Source organism: Pezoporus flaviventris, unplaced genomic scaffold (assembly GCF_033815535.1).
Source record: "Pezoporus flaviventris isolate CSIRO_AGI_PZ_B2104156 unplaced genomic scaffold, CSIRO_AGI_Pfla_v1 ptg000007l, whole genome shotgun sequence".
NCBI lineage: Eukaryota > Metazoa > Chordata > Aves > Psittaciformes > Psittacidae > Pezoporus > Pezoporus flaviventris.
The window spans coordinates 35,030,745-35,049,607 of NW_026892555.1; the positions used below are offsets into that span (position 1 = coordinate 35,030,745).

General features: G+C 44.1%; 1 protein-coding gene across 1 annotated transcript; it reads right to left on the reverse strand.

The window, feature by feature from the left end:
* Window positions 1–58: 58 nt before the first annotated feature.
* Window positions 59–17,110, reverse strand: VXN (vexin). The gene is made up of 6 exons (XM_061448367.1): window positions 16,046–17,110; window positions 13,308–13,363; window positions 7,826–7,988; window positions 3,952–4,013; window positions 1,662–1,747; window positions 59–981 (listed from the first exon to the last, which is right to left on the reverse strand). Exons 1-6 carry the CDS (start codon window positions 16,110–16,112, stop codon window positions 795–797), a joined length of 621 nt encoding a protein of 206 aa, XP_061304351.1. The 5' UTR covers window positions 16,113–17,110; the 3' UTR covers window positions 59–794.
* Window positions 17,111–18,863: the final 1,753 nt, after the last annotated feature.

An 18,863-nucleotide genomic window follows, 5' to 3' on the forward strand; every position in this document is an offset into this window, starting at 1 on the left:
CTCCTCCTAGTATGTTGCACACTTAGTGAAATTCCTGTACCACATAGGTAAATTTCTGACTACCACTTAACATGTAAGCAGGTTCTGTGGAAGAAAGTATCTCGAGGTTATCGAGTGGCTCACAGTTTGATCTGTCAGGACACTTTGAAACACCCACCAATCACCTGTCACATAGCAAAGTTTGGTAAATGTGTGTTTGCAAACTTGCTGCGTTCTGACACTTTCTGTTACAATTTTTGCATCTTTTACTCCTGTCTTAAAACATCAACACTGTAGAAAAAAGAAATACGTTCAGTGTATGTCATTCAACCAAGCATATCATAAGATGTGGGTTTTACCTCGTGATATGAGAGGGGGGAGAGGACAAGAAGTGCTACACAGCGAGCAGACTGAGGGTATTCAATGGCACTCTGTAATCAATATGTTGCCTTGCAGGAATACACAAACCTATTGGTAGGCTTGTCCTGTTGCAAGTCCAAGCTGATTCAGACAGGACACGTAAAATGGTAAATGGGCCGGGAGTAGTTTCAGCGTCATTGAGTCAAGATGTAAATCTAGTGGGATATTTGTGATTTTAGTATATTGCAACAAAGAAAGGCCAGTGAGTTGAATCACGTTCATCAATTTTTACCTTAGCTGGACTTCATCCCACTGTTCAGAGGCAATATCATCAAGTAATAAAAAGGATATAGTTTTTCTGGATGAGTTGTGCTATGTCTGTTCCTTCATTGATCTTAGAGCACCTTGTCCTTGGCTAAAGGACCGTCCGTCCTTCCAAGTGATGCTGAGCCTTGTCAGTCTGCCTCAAAGGCACTGTTTGTTGCCCCTAGGTACTCTGACTTCTTCTTGTGCTTCATCCACATCTTCCTCAGGAGGCTGGGTGTCCCACACAGGTTGCCTCCTGTCAGTGGTAGGGAAGCTTCTGCTCCTGCGGGCAGGGTCAGGTCGTACTCTGCTGCCTTCCTCCAGTGCTGCCGGTGACTAGCAAATAAAGCACAGACACGTAAAGCATTTGTTTCCATGGCCCTTCTTCCTGGCTTACGGCAACCAGGCATGGAAAACCTGAGGGGGCTGAACTGGCTTACACTGGCTGAGGGGTATTTATGTCTCTGTGTGTGGAGTATGAGGACACTATGACAAAGAGCTTGTTACTCTCCCTCAGATGGCAATGGCGGGATCTCAAGTATCACCCTGATGTGTGTCTGGGTTAACTGCCTAGTGATGAGTGCATTTGTACTAGGGATAACATGTTCCTTAATTGTACTTCATTTAAAAATCGATTAAATTTTTTAAGCTGCTTCAGGGCAAATATTATAGACTTCTTAGGGGGAAAATACTTAAAATTTGAATTCAGATTTTTTTTCCTAGTAATAAAACAGAGCTGTAACTGGCACCGGGGCAGCTGTAAAAATGGCTGTGGCTGACAATATAATAATCATGTCCTTTAGCTAATCTCTCCCTACTTTTGGGAAGTAAGCAGCATGGCTTTACTGTAAATCACTGAGGTTTTACGGCTCTGATTCACAGATCTGCAGATGAGCACCTCTCTGTGTTTCTGGTGAGCAGGTGACCTGTGGCAGAGGTGCCCCATCCCCTTCCCTGCCTGGCATCACACCTCGTGCAGCTCCCCAGGCTTGGCTAGAGGGTGGGAAAGGACTTACTCTTCCATGGAAGTGCTGTTGCCTGTGGGTGAATCTGTGACAGCCACCGCTTTCACAGTGATGTGGGCAACTGGAGATGGTGGAATCTGCAGGAGAAAAAAGCACATCATTAGGAAGTGCTACTGGTAAGCAGGGAGCACAGGTTTGTCTGAGGAAAGAGGCGGTTTTAGGAAAATCAATAAATACTGTGGATCTCCTACAAAGAGAAAGCAGGTTAAGGATTTGACTGCCCAACTCTTACCACACAAGTACAGATGACTCACATGAATGTTCTTGCTAAACTCAACACAGGGCTTGTATGAGCAAGAATTACACCTCCCATCGAAGGAGGGAGGCTTGCAGAACTTTCTAGTCCTTAGGTTTCATGCCTAGCTTCCTGAAGAGTCAAGGCTTTGAGTAGGCCGGGCAGCCCACCTCTTGCAGCTCTCCACAGGCCACCTCTGTGGCTGCCTGGGGACCAGCTGTCCCAGACATCACTGTTCCCTTGGGTGTTTAGAAATGTTTCCCTGTTCTTCTGAGTGCTGCTCAGTGGCATGAGGGTCCCTGGTTCCTGCCCAGTTCTGCCATAGCCACACAAGTGCCTGATCATTGCCTTCCTCTTGTCTCATTTGACCATTTGACCATGAGACTGGCATAGCCTCCAAGATGGCAAGCTAAAGTATGGGTTGCCAGAAATTGTGATGCACTCTCATCATTTCAGGCAATAACCACACTGATTTTACTGTCAATACTGAAAACCATTTTTATATTATTGCCACTAGTATAATTGGTCTTATGTTGTTGTCCTGGTTCAGCAGTAGCAGTCATGTTTCTCCTTTGTGGCAGCTGGTGCAGTGCTATGTTTTGACTTCCAGCCTGGGAACAGTGTTGGTGAAGCCGATGTTTTCAGTTGTTGCTAAGTGATGTTTACCCTGACCAAGGACTTTGTGAGGCTCATGCTCTGCCAGGGAGGAGGGGAAGCCGGGAGGAAGCAGAGACAGGACACCTGACCCAGGCTAACCAGAGAGGTATTCCATACCACAGCATGTCATGGCCGGGGTGGGGGGTAACTGGGAGTTACCCGGAAGGACAGGGGCTTCCGGGTGGGACTCGTTTCTTGGCTGGTGGTATCGTATTCTCTTCCCTTGTTATTTTCCCTTATCATTGCTGTCGTTGGTGGTAGCGGTGGTGATTTGTGTTGTACATTGGTTGCTGGACTGCTCTTGTCTCAACCTGTGGGAGTTGCACTCTTTCGATCCTCCTCCCCGTTCCTCAGGGAGAGGGGAAGGGGAGAGCCCCGGGGGGTGGGGGGGGGTGGGGGGTGCCCTCGATTGTTGTCAGCCCGGCACCACTCACTGGGAGTGAGTGAACAAGTTGCCTGACTGGGTTTAAACCATGACAGTTGTCTACGGCTATTTCCCCTGGGATTAATCTGAGACTGGATATGTTTTGGTGAGCTCTGCAAGCATCTCAAGACTTACAGAAATGTTTGAAATCACTTTTGAAAGCATGCTTTGAAATTTAACTGGGTTAATTTTTGGTAAGTGCAATTACTTTCATTACACAGAATATTATTAATTGTGACCATCCTTCAACATTGTACAGTAATGTTTATTGAGTGTACCCCAGCTACCAGCTAGCAAGTATATTGCAGCCATCCAGAAGAGCATTTGAAGCCATCAGGTTTCTATAGCATGGTCTGGTGTTTTCCAGAAACTTTTTAAAGGACTATTTTCTGTTTGAAAATCTAGTTTTTGTAAAATGTAGAGGGTTTTTTGGTTTTTTTTTTTTTTTTTTTTTAAGAAAAAGAAGGGAAGGAAAATGTTTCAATAAAGCTGAGTCATTTTTAACCAAAGCATTTTGTCTTTCCAATACAGAACAAATTTTTGGGTTTTGTTTGATTATTTTCCCATTAATTCTTCATCAGCATTTCCATTTATCTGATTACCATGTCCAGCTGGCATTCTAAGAATATAATTATTTGATGCTTGTTCCACTTTAAAATGATTTATTTTCCCCAATATGTGAAATTCCCTGAGAAACAAGAGGATAATTCCTCCCAGGTCTTGCGGGTGGCTGAGCCTACCTGTTTCCATCCCACCACCCTTCCTTGAGGGGAGCTGTCCTGTGCCAGTCTCCTCTCCTAGCTAAGGTTCCTCTGGCATAAATCATGTCTCAAGGCCTTAACAAAGACTGCAAAATCTGCACATGCTACAAGAGACTGACATGCTGCACATGATTAATGTGGGACACGTTGACAGGTTTTAAGATGCATCAGACAGTGGTAATTGGTCTTGCTGTATTTACTTACCAAAGATTTTCCATCCAATGGGTGATTACAGGACTTGGATGATTCTCGTTCAGTAATTCCCACTGCAAAGGGTAAGAAATGTGGCATTATTGGTAATTATCCCATTGGCACAGCTTGTATTAAAAGCCTCCTTCCATGAACAGAGCCTAGATTCAGGTTAGACTCCAACCAGACTTGATTATAGCCAAAAGTGCGGAAGTTTCTTTATTATGATCATCTCCTGACATTCCTGCTAGTTGTGCTGAGGAAATAAACGAGGGAGGGATGCCAGATTTTTCATGGAGCCAAATCCTCCTGTTTGGATGTCAGATCGTGGAGGTACCTTATTTATATATTTATTTATTTATTTCTGTTCCTGGCTGCTTTTGGTGTCTGCTGTTCCTTAAAGGATATTCAGGTAAGTGAAGAGCAAGAGAAGTATCTACAGAAACACCAAGATTCATCAAGTCTTCAAGAATATGATTTACAACCGGTGTAACCAATGGAATATATATAATGAGAGCAAACATCAGAAATAGCCATGGCACTGCTTATAGTGCTGCCTCTGGCATGAGATAGTGATCAGTACTTCTCCTTCTGGGGGCAATATTTGACTGTAAGAAATATTTTCACCAGCCTCTCTCTTCCTGCTCCCTGCCCCTGCCAGTAATTCCATTAGATACTTAGCTGTATCCCTCATGTCAAAGTTTAATTCTATTACCTCTTGTCATCTTGCATATTAGGTACTAACAGTATTCAGCAAGTGGCTCCAGGCATTAGTGCTTGGAGCCTGTCCAGCCACTGATGTCCATATCCTTTTTCCCCCTTTCTTATTTGATTCGGTTTTGTTTTGTTTGCCCTTGTATTGCCTGATTTTTCCCTTCAGCTGCGCCTCTGCTTGACAGATACTGAACATGTTCTAGCAAACTTGTAGCAGAATATCCAAACAAATGTAGGTCCTTGTGGCTTCAGCCTTATAAGTGGTCCCCTCAGGATAGCGGTGGTGGAGTGTGGTGTGAATTCTGCTTCCAGAAGGTGCTACGAATGCCCAAGCCTGGACAAGGGTTGCTTCTCATCAGTTGTTCTGACTTGCCCTATGTTTCCAAGATGAGTGCTTATACAAGAACTTGGTACAAAGCTGAGTATTTCTGTCCTGGAGAAGTGTGATTTTTGTTTTGGTTTGTTTTCAGCTATCCATCCTGTGTAACAAAGCACAGCTTTCAATGCAATCAGTTTCTTCTTGTGGCCTCCTGCTACACTTGCTTCCTTCACAGCCAGGTTGGATGGGGCTTTGAGTGACCTGGTCTAGTCAAAGATGTCCCTGCCCATGGCAGGAGTTGGAACTAGATGATCTTTAAGGTCCCTTCCAACCCAAGCCATTCTATGATGCTTTGATACTTGTGTAGGGTTTCTGATGCTGGCAATACATGTGCTGATGGTCTTAACTGTGCTCTTGTTTACACATTTTCCCCTTACTCTGGAAATTGAATTGTTCAGATTTCAACTTGTGCTTTACCAAATCTGAAGTCCCTTTCATATTCAGCAGTACTTATTTATGGAGCAAACATGGAAACTCTATAGACACAACTATTTCCAGTAAGAAAGCTGAAGGACATTTTTGAAGGGTAAAATTTACATGGAGGCAACATTTGTAGAGAGATGATACATATCCATATGTTTATCTCACTTTGTATCACATAATGCTGGCTTTCCAGCTGTTGAGAAACAGTTGGAGAAACCTTTCTGGACTCTCTCATGGTACCCTATTCTCTGTGTAGGTGTTATTAGTACAGTTAGTACAGAAACAGGACACTGCAGCACATCATAACAAAGAACTATTTGGTCATACAAAGATTCACCAACACTTCTACCTTCCTTCCCTTAAAATGCCAAATCTGTCACTCAAAAGTTATGGAACACCAGGACTGGATCAAAGTGATTTTATCCCCCAAACGACCTAGACACTGAGATTCATTCTCTAATTTGTGATCAGCAACCGTTTTTCCATAGACTTTCTGTTTCACTCACATAGACAGTGTTCACTCAGAAAGCAGCTGATCAGTGCACAGTCCTGTGCTTGCTTTCCCCCCCACTGAATCCTCTGAGGGAAGAACTGTTAATATTTTCACAGGCTCCTCTGTGTTGCTGATCACCGTGGTCAACATCTGCATGGATGTTTTTAAAAAACAGCTTCATCACCTCCTGGGGGACAAGGAGTCACATCAGGAAAGCAGAGGTGGGTGCTGAGTACAAGATTAGAAGGTCTTGGGATCCAGTTTTTCAGAGACTTGAGCAGGACACAGCACTGCTCAGAGCCAAAGCAAATTTTAGTGCATCAGCAACTGAGCGTTCCCCAGTGTCACAGCCAGAGGTGTGAAGCAGGCACCCAGAAAAGGGGAATGCATCGGCTCTGTGAGGTGATGAGCATCGCTGAGGAGTCTGGTGGCAGTGACGGACAGAACTTAGGGGGCTGTTGCAGGAGGTGTCTTGCCATGGTCCCTGAGCATCCCCTGTACTGGGGGGAACAGAGATCTGACAAACAGCCTTGCCATGCTGCACAAGCTTAGGCAGCCCTGCAGGAGCTCTTGTGTCTTGTCCAGATGATCCTGGTGAGTTTGCCTTGTCCTGCTCTTCTCGTTCCCTCCTTTCACTCCTCAGCCAGTCCATTTTGTCTCTCTTTTGTTTTAACTTAAACCCAGTTTCTCACTCTTTCCTATACAGCATCCCAGTTTCTTTGCCCACTCACTTCCTTTTCACCCCTATGAGAACTGTTTCTTCATTTTCTGCTCTTCTTTCTGGATTCCTCCATCTTTTCTCCTGCTCACACCTCTCTGTCACCCTTTACAGCAGAGACCAGCAGTCCTCCCTTCTTTCTCCCCACTGGCTCTCTGCCATCCTTTGCCCTGCAGCTGGTTCCAGAAACTCCTCCTCCTCTCTCTGCTCCAGCCCTGAAGCCCCAGTTCTTTGTTCAGCCATAGCTTGGCTCTGGTCCTGGTTTGAGATCTCTCCCTATCTTCCCAAGGTCAGTTTCTTCCTTCCCAGTTTCCCAGGCCCCACTCTTGTCTGCTCTGTGCTCCTAATGGCATGGCTAATGCGCAGTGCAGCTGCAGACTGGGGGTGTGAAGAACATGCACCTTCATGGTAGTATCTGCTTCACAGATTTAGCACCTTTGCACAGCTAAATGTCCAATATCTCCACCAAACACGTGCCATACCAGATTTTTTCAAAGGATTATGACTTGACTGCATCTGGGTTGTTTTTCAAGGGAGAGCAGAAGATGAGTTTTTGATTAAAAGGCCACCCCTTGCAAACTGCATGGCCCTGCTCCAGCTTCAACCTTCCAAACGTCAGCGATGAAGGAGCTGAATGACCAGTCTGTTTATGTTTACTCATTTCCTTGGTTTTGCTTTGGAAACCTCTCTTTCCCCTTCACTAGTTCTCACAAATATGTTGAACAAGTTTTGTCTGGAAAACCAAAATCAAGTCTGTGGCCAACATACAGAATCTAAAATTTCATCCCAAATTGTGTTCTGGCAAGTTCCAAGCAACTGAACAGGGATCTTATATAATAAGATGACTCAGGCAAACTCAGTAATTCACAAAATATCATGCCTAAAATATCATCACCCTTTGGAAAGGGAGCGCTCATAGCTCCGAATAAAGTGAGTTTATGACTCTGAATAAAGTGAATTTGACTCTGAATAAAGCGAGTTTATGACTCTGAATAAAGCAAGAGCTACGCAATGCCATGGCTGTTTTCTCATTAATTCCACTGGACATTTTAAGCATGAAAGTATCCTTCAGATCCATAACAAATTGCCTGCAAACTGGCAGACTGCAGTATCTAACAATGTTCATAAACCGCAGAGGAATAAAGCCATTGTGCACACTCACCGTGCTGGGCAGCACCCTTGGCAGGGCAGGGTCCCCGCTGCTGGCTCTGCAGGCAGCCCAAGCCCTGCACCTCTTCTCCGTTGTACAGCACCTGGAGGAGGTCACCCTGGTGAGGATGCAGCTTCTCGGTCCTGTGGGGCCGGTGGTTGGATATGGCTACCACCTACAGCGAAAGGAAAAGCCATCCTGTTATACATGGCCTTGGAGACGGGGAGCAGTATAGTGTTTGCTCTTCCCACTGCTTTCCCATCATCTGAAGGGATTTGTTGGGTGGGATTTGTGGTGTTTGTTTTGTTTGGCTCCTGCCTCTGTGCACGAGATATATAAGAGTATGGGAAAGCCACATGGGGTCTCTCTGGAACCCACTACTTTGATGCAGCTCTCTGTATTCTCCTCAGGAGAAATGTGGTTCTTTTCAAGATCAATATGCCTTTGAGACAGCTCAAATTGAATTTCTTATTGCATCATGTCTTGGGCAATCAGTTAAATGTGAACTACAAATGTTATTTTTTTCATGGCCTTTCCCATCTTTTAGACTTACTTACATTTTATACCTGGTAATGATTACAGAGGGTACAAGGCAATGAATAATTGTGCTCCCAGGGGTTAATGTTCACAGACATTAGCTTGCACAAACAAAACTCACTGAGAGCTGCATCTTTGAACACTACCCCCCTGTATCTTGAACAGAGCCCTGAAAACAAATGTGAACAACAGTAAGTTCTTTTCTACTTCGAGCATGAGTAAGCCATGGCACTCACTGTGCTGCCACAGGCTAATGTGAGTTAAAAAAAACAGGAACAGGCTCCAAGAGCAAGTGGATCCATCAGGACTGTTACCCAGGATGATTCAGAAACAGTTTTCTCAAGAAGATTAAAGTCTTTGGGAAAAGGAAGCAGGATTTTTAACTGCATTAATAACAGGAATTACTTAGGCACATTACTGCATCAAAAGGAGCGTGACCAGCAGGTCGAAGAAGGTGATTCTGCCCCTTTACTCTGCTCTTGTGAGACCTCACTTGGAGTATTGTGTGCAGTTCTGGTGTCCTCAACGTAAAAAGGACATGGAACTCTTGGAACAAGTCCAGAGAAGGGCCACGAGGATGATCAGGGGACTGGAGCACCTCCTGTATGAAGATAGACTGAGAAAGTTGGGGCTGTTCAGCCTGGAGAAGAAAAGACTGCCTGGAGACCTCATAGCAGCCTTCCAGTATCTGAAGGGGGCCTCTAGGGATGCTGGGGAGGGACTCTTCATTAGGGACTGTAGTGATAGGACAAGGGGTAACGGGTAAAAACTTAAACAGGGGAAGTTTAGATCGGCTATAAGGGGGAAATTCTTTCCTGTTAGGGTGGTGAGGCACTGGAATGGGTTGCCCAGGGAGGTTGTGAATGCTCCATCCCTGGCAGTGTTCAGTACCAGGTTCGACGAGGCCTTGGGTGATATGGTTTAGTGTGAGGTGTCCCTGCCCATGGCAGGGGGGTTGGAACTTGATGATCTTAAGGTCCTTTCCAACCCTAACTATTCTATGATTCTATTATTTTCTATGTTTCCAAGATTCCTTTTTAGATGTCATGTCAGTAATACCAAAATGCTAAAAAGCAGAATCTTTATACATAAGCTACAGTGCCATTTTCCATTACAGCTGGAGACAACAGCACAATCTCTATAGCATATCTTTCATGAACATCTTAGTTTGCAGCATTTGGCTGTAGCACATTTTAGTGTTCCTTATCTCCTAATTCAAGATTTCACCGTGACTTTGGCTACCTCACCCATTACTGTAATATGTGAAGACTTATCTAGGTCAGGAAACTAAACCTGCTGTAGCACAGTTTTGATCTAAACTGGAGCTGACATTTCTCTAGGGTGCCTAGGGTAAGGCAGAAGGATTAGCTGCAAGTCACTTTTCTTTTCTAGACATACCAGAGAATTAAAACCTGTGTGAATGGCAGAGCCAACCAAACTATGCAGAATTAGTGTACTGCTCTCTAAAGAGCTACTGGTTTAAGAACCTGTATGTCCCTTGACCTGCTCAGTTTGTTTGCAGGACACCAACTCTGAATTCAGAGCTTACCAAAGTATCTTTTGTGGACTTTACATACATGTGAGAGCATTCAGGCCTGGCATACCTGCTGTCAGAATTAGCTATGTTAAGCAGGGAGCACAGATGACACAGGAAGGTTGCAGAGCAGAGCAGAGGCTGTTCCAACAATGCTGCTCCTAGACCCAAAATCACGCTGCCAAACCAACAACCAACCAGAAAAGGTGACAATTAAACATCTGGCTTATAATAAAGCTTTGAAGCTGAAAGGCTGAACAACAAGGGGCTTTGCAGAGTTAAGCCTTTTTTGATAGTCTAATGGTGATCTCATTTTTAATGTGGCAGCAGTAGCATGCACAGAGGGATTTGACATTTTTATGCAAAGTAGCCAGGTACTGACATCCAGACAGTTCCACCTGAAGAATTTTGGGGCTAGAAGAGCAAGAGAAGAGAAGAGAAGGATCTACTATCACTTGAAATAACTCCTAATAGGGCAATAGGAACTGCAAATAAGTGTATTGGTGAAACACTCTAGTGAAAAAAAAGATGTTTCCCCTCTCTCTCATCCTTCCATACTCCTGACTGTGCTTTTGGGATGGGTTCTTGAATGTGATGAAAGTTACCCCCAAAGGTCAGTCATTTGACTGTTAAATCACTTAATGCTGCACTGCTTGAGTATTTCTGCAGCAAAAAATAGGTCTGGCAGATGTCCACCTTGCTTGCTATTTTTGCCCTTGCTAAGGATTAAAGTTGTGCATCCACTGCAATCACCAGACCAGGAGATTTCACATTAGCTGGGAGCATTTCCACAGCACTGACTGCAGGCGCAGATGTAAAAGTGAAAACCAAACAATCATTCTGCTACTTTTCTGTGAGTCTAAAAATTGGCAATCACAACTTCCTCACAGGCATGTGTATTCCAGTACAGGCAATGTGTTTGAACGCTTGTGCAGGAGCTGCAAGCAGCTGCATCATATACTGAAGAAGGGGAATGCACAAAGAGCTGACTGTGCCAGCTGCTCTGGTTTGAGAGCCTTGCTTCTTTTCTCAACTGGAGCTGCAGACTATTCCTCAGGCTTGATGCTCCCACTGCTAATGATGCTGCCTGCATCATGGCTAAAGGCCAATCAAAGGACATCTTTAATTGGGGTCAGGAAAGCCCCAAAGGGAAAAAAAAAACCCTCTAAAAATACAGCAACAAAACAGGGACTTTCTTATCTTACTTTCTTAGACCTTTGTAAGTACTGTACTGTTACAGCAGCTGATCGAATCCAAGTTAAATATCAGAGGTTCCCATTTAGCAAATACAACTCCCTATCTGCTGAGTTCTGGAACTTTGACATACAGGTGCCATATATTTCAATGAGAACTAGCTGAAAATTTTCCAGCTGAATAGTTTTATGAGAAATTCTTGTTAGAAATCTGGTCACTTTGTTGTAAAGTATAAATTTTGTCAAAAAAAAAGAAAGATAAATTATCTGAGCATTCTGTTCCATTAAATCAGAACAGTTAACTTTTAGATTGGACTTTGATGCTGTTTTTGTAAACATAGAACATATGAATATAAACATATGCTGTTTTGTAAACATAGAAAACAAAATATACCAAAGACGTAACAAATAAAAAAGGGGTATCCCAAAATGGCTTATTTTGAGTAAGACTCCAGCACCCTGACTTTCATCCTCCTTTGGAATGAAAGGTCATTTTGAAACCTGAGCCTGAGTTATAGGACAAAAATGAGATTTTCACAAATTGAGAAAATACACACATACAGAGTTTCTACCCAGACATGACAGACACATTACTGACCCTTCCTGGGTACCGCTTCAGGCATCCTGTGAAGTACTGGGATCCTGTGGTCCGCCATAATAACCAAGTGAGGGGATGGGATTGTGAGTGGTAAGTTTTTTTCCAGCTGCAGGTAAGTGTGGTAAGTAGGGGTGTCCTGGGTTCAGCAGTAGCAGTCATTTTTCTCTGTCTTAGTAGCTGGTGCAGTGCTGTGTTTTTGACTGGCAGCCTGGGAACAGCACTGGTAACATCGATATTTTTAGTTGCTGCTCAGTAATGTTTACTCTGACCAAGGACTTTCTGAGTCTCATGCTCTGCCAGGGCGGAGGGGAAGCTGGGAGGAAGCAGAGACAGGACACCTGACCCAAACTAGCCAAAGGGGTATTCCAAACCACAGCATGTCATGCCCACTATATAAACTGGGGGCAGTTATCCGGAACAGTTAGATCACTGCTCAGGTCGGGCTGGGTATCGGTCAGCAGATGGAGAGCGGCTGTATTCTCTTCCCTTGTTATTTCCGTTATCATTATTATTATTGGTGGTAGCAGTAGTGATCTGTGTTATACCTTAGTTACTAAACTGTTCTTATCTCAACCCGTGGGAGTTACATTCTTTCGATTCTCCTCCCCATCCCTCTGGGAGAGGGGGAAGAGGAGTGGGAAGTGAGTGAGCAGCTGTGTGGCTCTGAGCTGGGCTTAAATAACGACAAGGGGGGACCCACAGTGTTGTGAGGAGATCGGGGAATCATGAATATGAAGAAGAGGCTATTTACAAATAAGGATGGGGCTTCAAAGTGGGATAGGGCATGGAAAAAGAGAAGGCCACGGAGCAAAATATTTTGACAGTGCTAGTGAAGAGACAGGTCTGTAGTGAGAAGAAATGCTTCAGCAGAAGAGTCTCAAAGCTTGTTAAAAGTGCTGTGATATGCACAAGAGAAACAGGCAGTCATTCCTGTAAATCAGAACTGCGATGAGAGAACCATGGTAGGGGTTGTGAATGATTCAAGTGGATTGAAGGAGGGAAAACTAGCTCTAAAGACAGGAAAACTCAGCCCCATGTGTCAAAGTGCCCAGACTTGGAAAGCACCACCTGCAGGGAGCAGGTAAAGCTCCAGCTGTGTACTCTGTGCCAGTGCACAGGAGGTGAGTCGAGGGCAGGAAGCACCTCGGGATCAAGGGACAAGCATCCTCCTGTGGCTCTCTCAGAGCCATCTCTTTGAGTTGAGGTTACAGTTCATTGCTTGGTGTTTTTCTCCCACATTCCTCAGGGAATGGGATACTGGCTCCTTGGTTAATGCATACAGGTAGTGATACAACTTGTTTGCTTTTCATCCCTGGCTGTCCCTCTGGTGTTATCATTAAGGCTTTATGGATAAGAATTAAGTCTGTGATTCCCTCAGATAAGCTGCTGTGCTCATTTTGACTGGCTATGCATAGCAAGACCATAGTTTTTGAAGTTTCAAAGTGCTTCTGTAAATTAACTATAGCTTTACAGAAACTCCCCTTTCTGTTTCTCACCCCACTCCCTGCATCAGACACTGATACACTTTGCCCTGGAAGATGTGCTTCCCATTTATCCATGGCATTTTTAAGAGTAAGTGTATTCAACTAGAATGGAAAAAAAGAGAGGGAGAGAAAGGGAGGTTTTTCTTACGCTCTTTGTTAGGATGTGCTGCGTACTTTTGGCTCGTCTTCGGGCAGGACTACATGCTGTGAAAGAAGAACAGGAACAAGGTCAGGATGAAGGATGCAGTGGAAAGGTACAAGATGAGGTTACACATCCCTCTAGAAGTTCTGCATGAGAATATATTGGGGGGCATGGGGGGGGGAAGGGGGGAAGAAGTAAGGGTTTAAGGAGCATTCCAGCTGAGACAACCCAAAAGAAAGTACTCTTTAATGTCATCTCAGAGACCATGCTCTAGCTGTGCAACTGTGCAATGTGGGCACAGGGCAACAGCATTCCCCAAGTTTCTTCAGCTCTCCCATAGGCTTCAAGGAGGAACCATGCTTCTCCTTCCTGAGTTTTGATCTGGCCTCCCACCTGCCAATGTTTTCAACTTTGGAGAGGCCTATCCTTTTGGCTGCACTGAAGTGACTGGTTGGAGTGAGGTGTTTTTTTTTTTGGACAAAGTGAAGAGTGTTTAAACACTTGTTGTTTCAGTTTGACTTGAAACTGGCCTGAAAGACTCTGTGATAGCCCCAGCTCTCCCTCTCATCATATCTAACCCTTTGCTCTTTAAAGTTATTACCCTCCCCTGTGTTCAGGCTACAGGATTTAGCAGCCACTGACAGAAACAGGCCAGCAAAAACCTGCCAAATGGGGTGAATTAACTGCAATTCTAAAGGTTGACCCCGAGGGCAACACACATGAATGGGGGTTTCCTATTCAAGCTCCATGCATAATCCAAAGGCTTTGAAGAGCCAGGAAGGTTTGTTATGGGATGAGAGGTGACTCTTACTCTCCAGGTGAGCTTTCCATTACATTTTTGGCATACATTCAAATCCAGGAGTTTCAGTGCTTATCACTGCCATGTACAAATTTTTGTAATGAGTTTTGAAGCTGTGGAAGCAGCTGGAGGTCATCCAAGGCTGCTTGTACTGCAGCCAAATGCCTCTCCTCTGATGGCAAGAGTAAGGGACTGGGCTTTCCAGGCTTTGGTACAAGCAGAGCTGGCAGTGGGATCACTCTTCTTAGACAGCTTCTGTTTCCCTAAAAGCCATCCCTTGATGCCCCAGTGAGGTTGTAAGTACTGAGTATTAGGTCTCCACTGGACAGAAACACAGTTTTGGGCTTATCTCTGCCCTCAGTGAAAGAGGACAGTGACAGGGGTGGTGATGGATCTTGTCCAGGGTCCCTGCCAGTGACCCATTGCAGCACAGTGTACTTCCACATGGAACTCATCACAAGTAAGTTATCTCCTGGCATAGAGCTTGAGAGCGTGCTAAGCTGTCAGTTCAATTACAGTCTGTTTTGCATGGTGTAATAACCTCAGGGAACCTGCTGCCTTCTCCTGCAGGGCATGTTTTATATTTTAAACCCTGGTGAGTGGGGGATGAAAACCAGATCAGCATCATGAAGCTGGGCTTTTTCCTAGGAATATGTCGTAAGTTGTTTTGGAAGCTGCTGCGATCAACTTTAGGAATTTCACTGTGTGAGAACTAATTGCTCACAAGCAAAACACTCAAGTGCAGAGAAGTTTAGCGTTGCAAAGCATTATCTTCTTGTCTCTTACGTGTTTTATGGATTTTACTGGGCAGTGTGAGCAGCACAGTTTATGTAGGTACTGAAAAGGAGCAAGTAATTTTGTGCTGTTACTGGTACCCAGGCCAGTGCACAAGGGACCACAATAAATGTGGCAAACGGCAATAAATTTGCGTATTTTCCGAGTACGTATGATCCACAGCACAACTCACTGCCTGTTGTCTGCCAGAGCAAGAGGCTTACAGGGGCTGAAGAAAGGCAAGGCATGAAAGGGAAGTCCCAGCACCAGCAAACATGCAATTACTTGAATAGCCATTGAAAGAAGAGTGAATCATGGAGGTAGCCAGCAGTGACCCACTTGTGCAGGCGTACAAAGGCAGCAATGCAAACAGTGCTCTCCCTGCAAACATCATTTTCTGCAGGGAGTGGGAGCAGGAAGGGAAGAATGAATCCTTGCAGATGATGTTTCTGGGTTTGCCTGCAAAAGGATGTCTGTACGTACAGACCCAGGTTTCAGGCAACAAAAACAATTACAGTGATGGTTCACTTTGTCATTTCCACTTATATTCTGAAATTAAGCAGCTGAAAGCTCATGCTCGCAGCTTGCAAGTAAAGATCTGACCTGGCCCCACAATTTGTTTTCCCTGTTTTTACCTGCTTTCTTGTTGCTGAAATATGCAGCCATTGAGTTTAAACTAATTTGTTCAATCAAATGCAGACTGGGCTTTGTCCGGTTCTTACTCTTCATTACAAGCAATTAATGTTAATCATGCATTCATTTCCAGGGCATGGCTTTGGAAATGTTCCACTTATTGAGCCAGCAGACTTAAATTCAACATTCATGCAGTTCACCCACTTCATCTGAGCTGCTAACTGCTAGCAGAGCTTCATTTTCTTTTCTATTACACAGAATAGCCACACAGTTGCAAGCTGTCACTTTAGCAATTACCTCATAGGTATATCAACACTGATTCCAGATCTCCCAGTTTTGCCAGTGCAAAGATTTTACACAGCCACAATGTCGAAGCACCTGCACGGATTAGCTCCAGAAACAAGCAGCAAGCACTGGACCGCGAGCAGAGCACAGCAGAACAGATAAGCTGCTCACTTCAGAGATTTTCCTGATGCTAAACACCCCATCCATCTAAAAGACAACCCCGCAGAGGTTGTTACAGTTTTGATGTACTCACATTTGGATGAAATCACAGTGGTGAAAACTTCTAAATTCTCGTCGCTGCAGCTGTAAATCTGGTGCATTTTCCACCTCTCCTTACTGACTGCCTTTCTGCTTCATGCAACCGCTCTGAACTTCTGGTAAATAGGTTTCACTAATCCAATCTGGCTCTGTGATCATTGTCCAGATCTACAAAGGACAGACTGATGCTGTGATCTCATCTCATTCCATATTCTTCATTGCAACATTTTCTGCTCCCATCTGCCTTTCTATGAATACTATTAATGCAAAGATTTAATTTAGCTGTTACTTAAGCATCTACTCAGATAAGAGCATTTTATTTTACGTCTCCTTTTACCCATTTGGAGAATCCTCTGCAATAAATGGCTAATAATTAAAGTCTGTTCTGTGAAGCCAATGTATGGGCGAATAAACATTGACAGAAGTTCTGCCAGGACTTTTAAAATCAGCTGGGTTAATACTTTGTGTACTTTAACACATTTGTTGTAAAAATTGCTCCTCCCATATAATGAGGAGCTGATTCTGAGCATATTAAGAAAAGCATTTTGTGTTTTACCTTTTAAGTTCATAAATTTACACCTGAATCCTGATCTTCTTTAGTCATCTGCAATTTCAAATGCACATGACGAAAGAAGGGCTCGTCAGGCAGACATGCGGATGTCTATATGCCCCCCTGCTTCAGTGGCTGCAGAGGGAGGGCAGGTGGCTCAGTCATAGATGGGTTCCTACATGACTTAGGTTCTGGGGTCTAAGTCCATATTTATACACTTCAATAAAGGGTCTTGTTGCCAAAGCTTTTAATTCCTTAATGCTCCCATCAGAAACTGTTCTTTTCCCCATTTATGACAATCAGCCCCCCCAACTTCTGGTGACTCACTGCTGCCATGGACACCTAGGATAGAAAATACTGGCTCATGGGCTCCAGCAGCTGATGTGGCAGAAACACTTTCAAGTGTGAATAATGATATTAAATTATATCAGTCTAATGAATAGCCTTCATTACTAGCACGTGTGTGTTAATTAACACAAAAACTAGTGCTGTCTTCTCCTATAGACGTCTGCCACCAACAGTCCTAGATGGAAAGTGCCAGCGAACATGTGCTGTCACTGTCTTATCCATGTAATGTTTCTTATTTGAAATATAAATATTGGTCAAATAACACATCCTGAGCATGGAAGCATTTTTTCGAGTGGAAGGCATCACTGTTTCAAGAAAGAAACGAATGAAGAGAAGCTGATATCACTTGTCACCTCCCATAGGCAGCAAAACCACTGCAGGGTCGGGGGTATTGTCCCAGGAAACAGCACCATGTTTGAAACGGGCAGTGGGACGGCAATGTAATCAAGCAAAAGTTCAATTAGGTTTTGATTTATTGCGCCACATGTTCTGCTTGTATGACTGATGTCATTAACATCAGGCTCGGCTGGCGTGTTCATCTGTCCCTGACTGGCTCCCTCTGAAGGCGCACACGCTCAACAGATGGGGAGCTGCATGGGCGCGAATGCAATTGTTTATCCCTCTATTGTTCCTGTGTCAAGCAATCAAACCAAATCCATTACCCACCGAGAAAAAGATCAGCGCACCGTCCACTCAGCAGTGAATGGAGCAGAGGCAGTTACGGAGGGAGGCTTTAAAGCTTTCAAAAGGATAGAAAAAATAATGAAGAGCAACACTGAATAGTTGACCAAAAAAAAAGAGAAAAAAAGCTATAACAAGTCTAACTCACCCTTTATTTCACCTTGGGATACTCAGAGTCCAACGAGAAGGGGCACTTCTGGATCTGAGTCACTGTTTTCCTAATTGTAGGTATGACCTAAAGGTATTTAAAAATCATAGCTGGTGTTTAACATTAGAACAAACACTTGGTGTTTCATTGTGTTGATGGGCAGGGGGATGTGGAAACTGAAGTGAGATTCAAGAGCTGGTTACCAGCTGGCATTTGTTGTGCTATAGGTTAGGTTTTAAGAAGACAGGCTTTGAACACCTATCTTTACAGGGCACATGATGCTCTGGGGACGAGTCACTGTGCAGAGAGCTGACAAAAGGTTCTTGCATTACTTCTACACAGAAAAATACGGCTTAGAAGGGCCCTGTTTTGTGACATGCTTTATGTGGAATTCTCATCTGGGAATGAATTTTCCACTGTTCATTGAAAGGAGTTTGTGGCTTCCTACTGCCCAGAGCTTACAGAGTAGTTGAGCACTATGAATGCCCTGGGTTTTACAGGTAGTCTTCATGTTGCTGCAAGAGGAGGACTGCCCATATTGAATCATAGAATAGTTTAGGTTGGAAGGGACCTTAAAGATCACCAGGCAGGTCCCTCTGCCATGGGCAGGGACACCATTTTTTCAGCTTTATTTATTCATAGAGTTATTTGGGACAAATGTTTTGGTTTATCTAGCTAAAAAAAATAGGTGTGATAACACCTGCCAAGAAAGTGTACTACAGAGCTCAACTGCATGCAACCTGCTGAAGAGCTGAGGAAGCTGAGGAAGGTGCTCTCCACATCTCCAACCAAGGAACTGCTTGCATAGCAGCATCACACAATTTCACATGGTATCTCCTTTCGGATCCTTACTGACTCAGCAAGAGTCCAGCCTGTGGTGGGAGCAGGAAACCAAACAGTTATTGATTCTACAGATCATTACATAAAATACTTAGAAACTAGGCTCAGTGTTTTTCTCACTGCTAAGCACAATTTATAAGCTATGAATTTAATTCCTGTGGTGCCACTGCAGCCATGAGAAGACCCTGAAATACTTTTGCACTGGGGTACATCTTTGACTGAAGACTCCTGGGTGAACATGCAGAA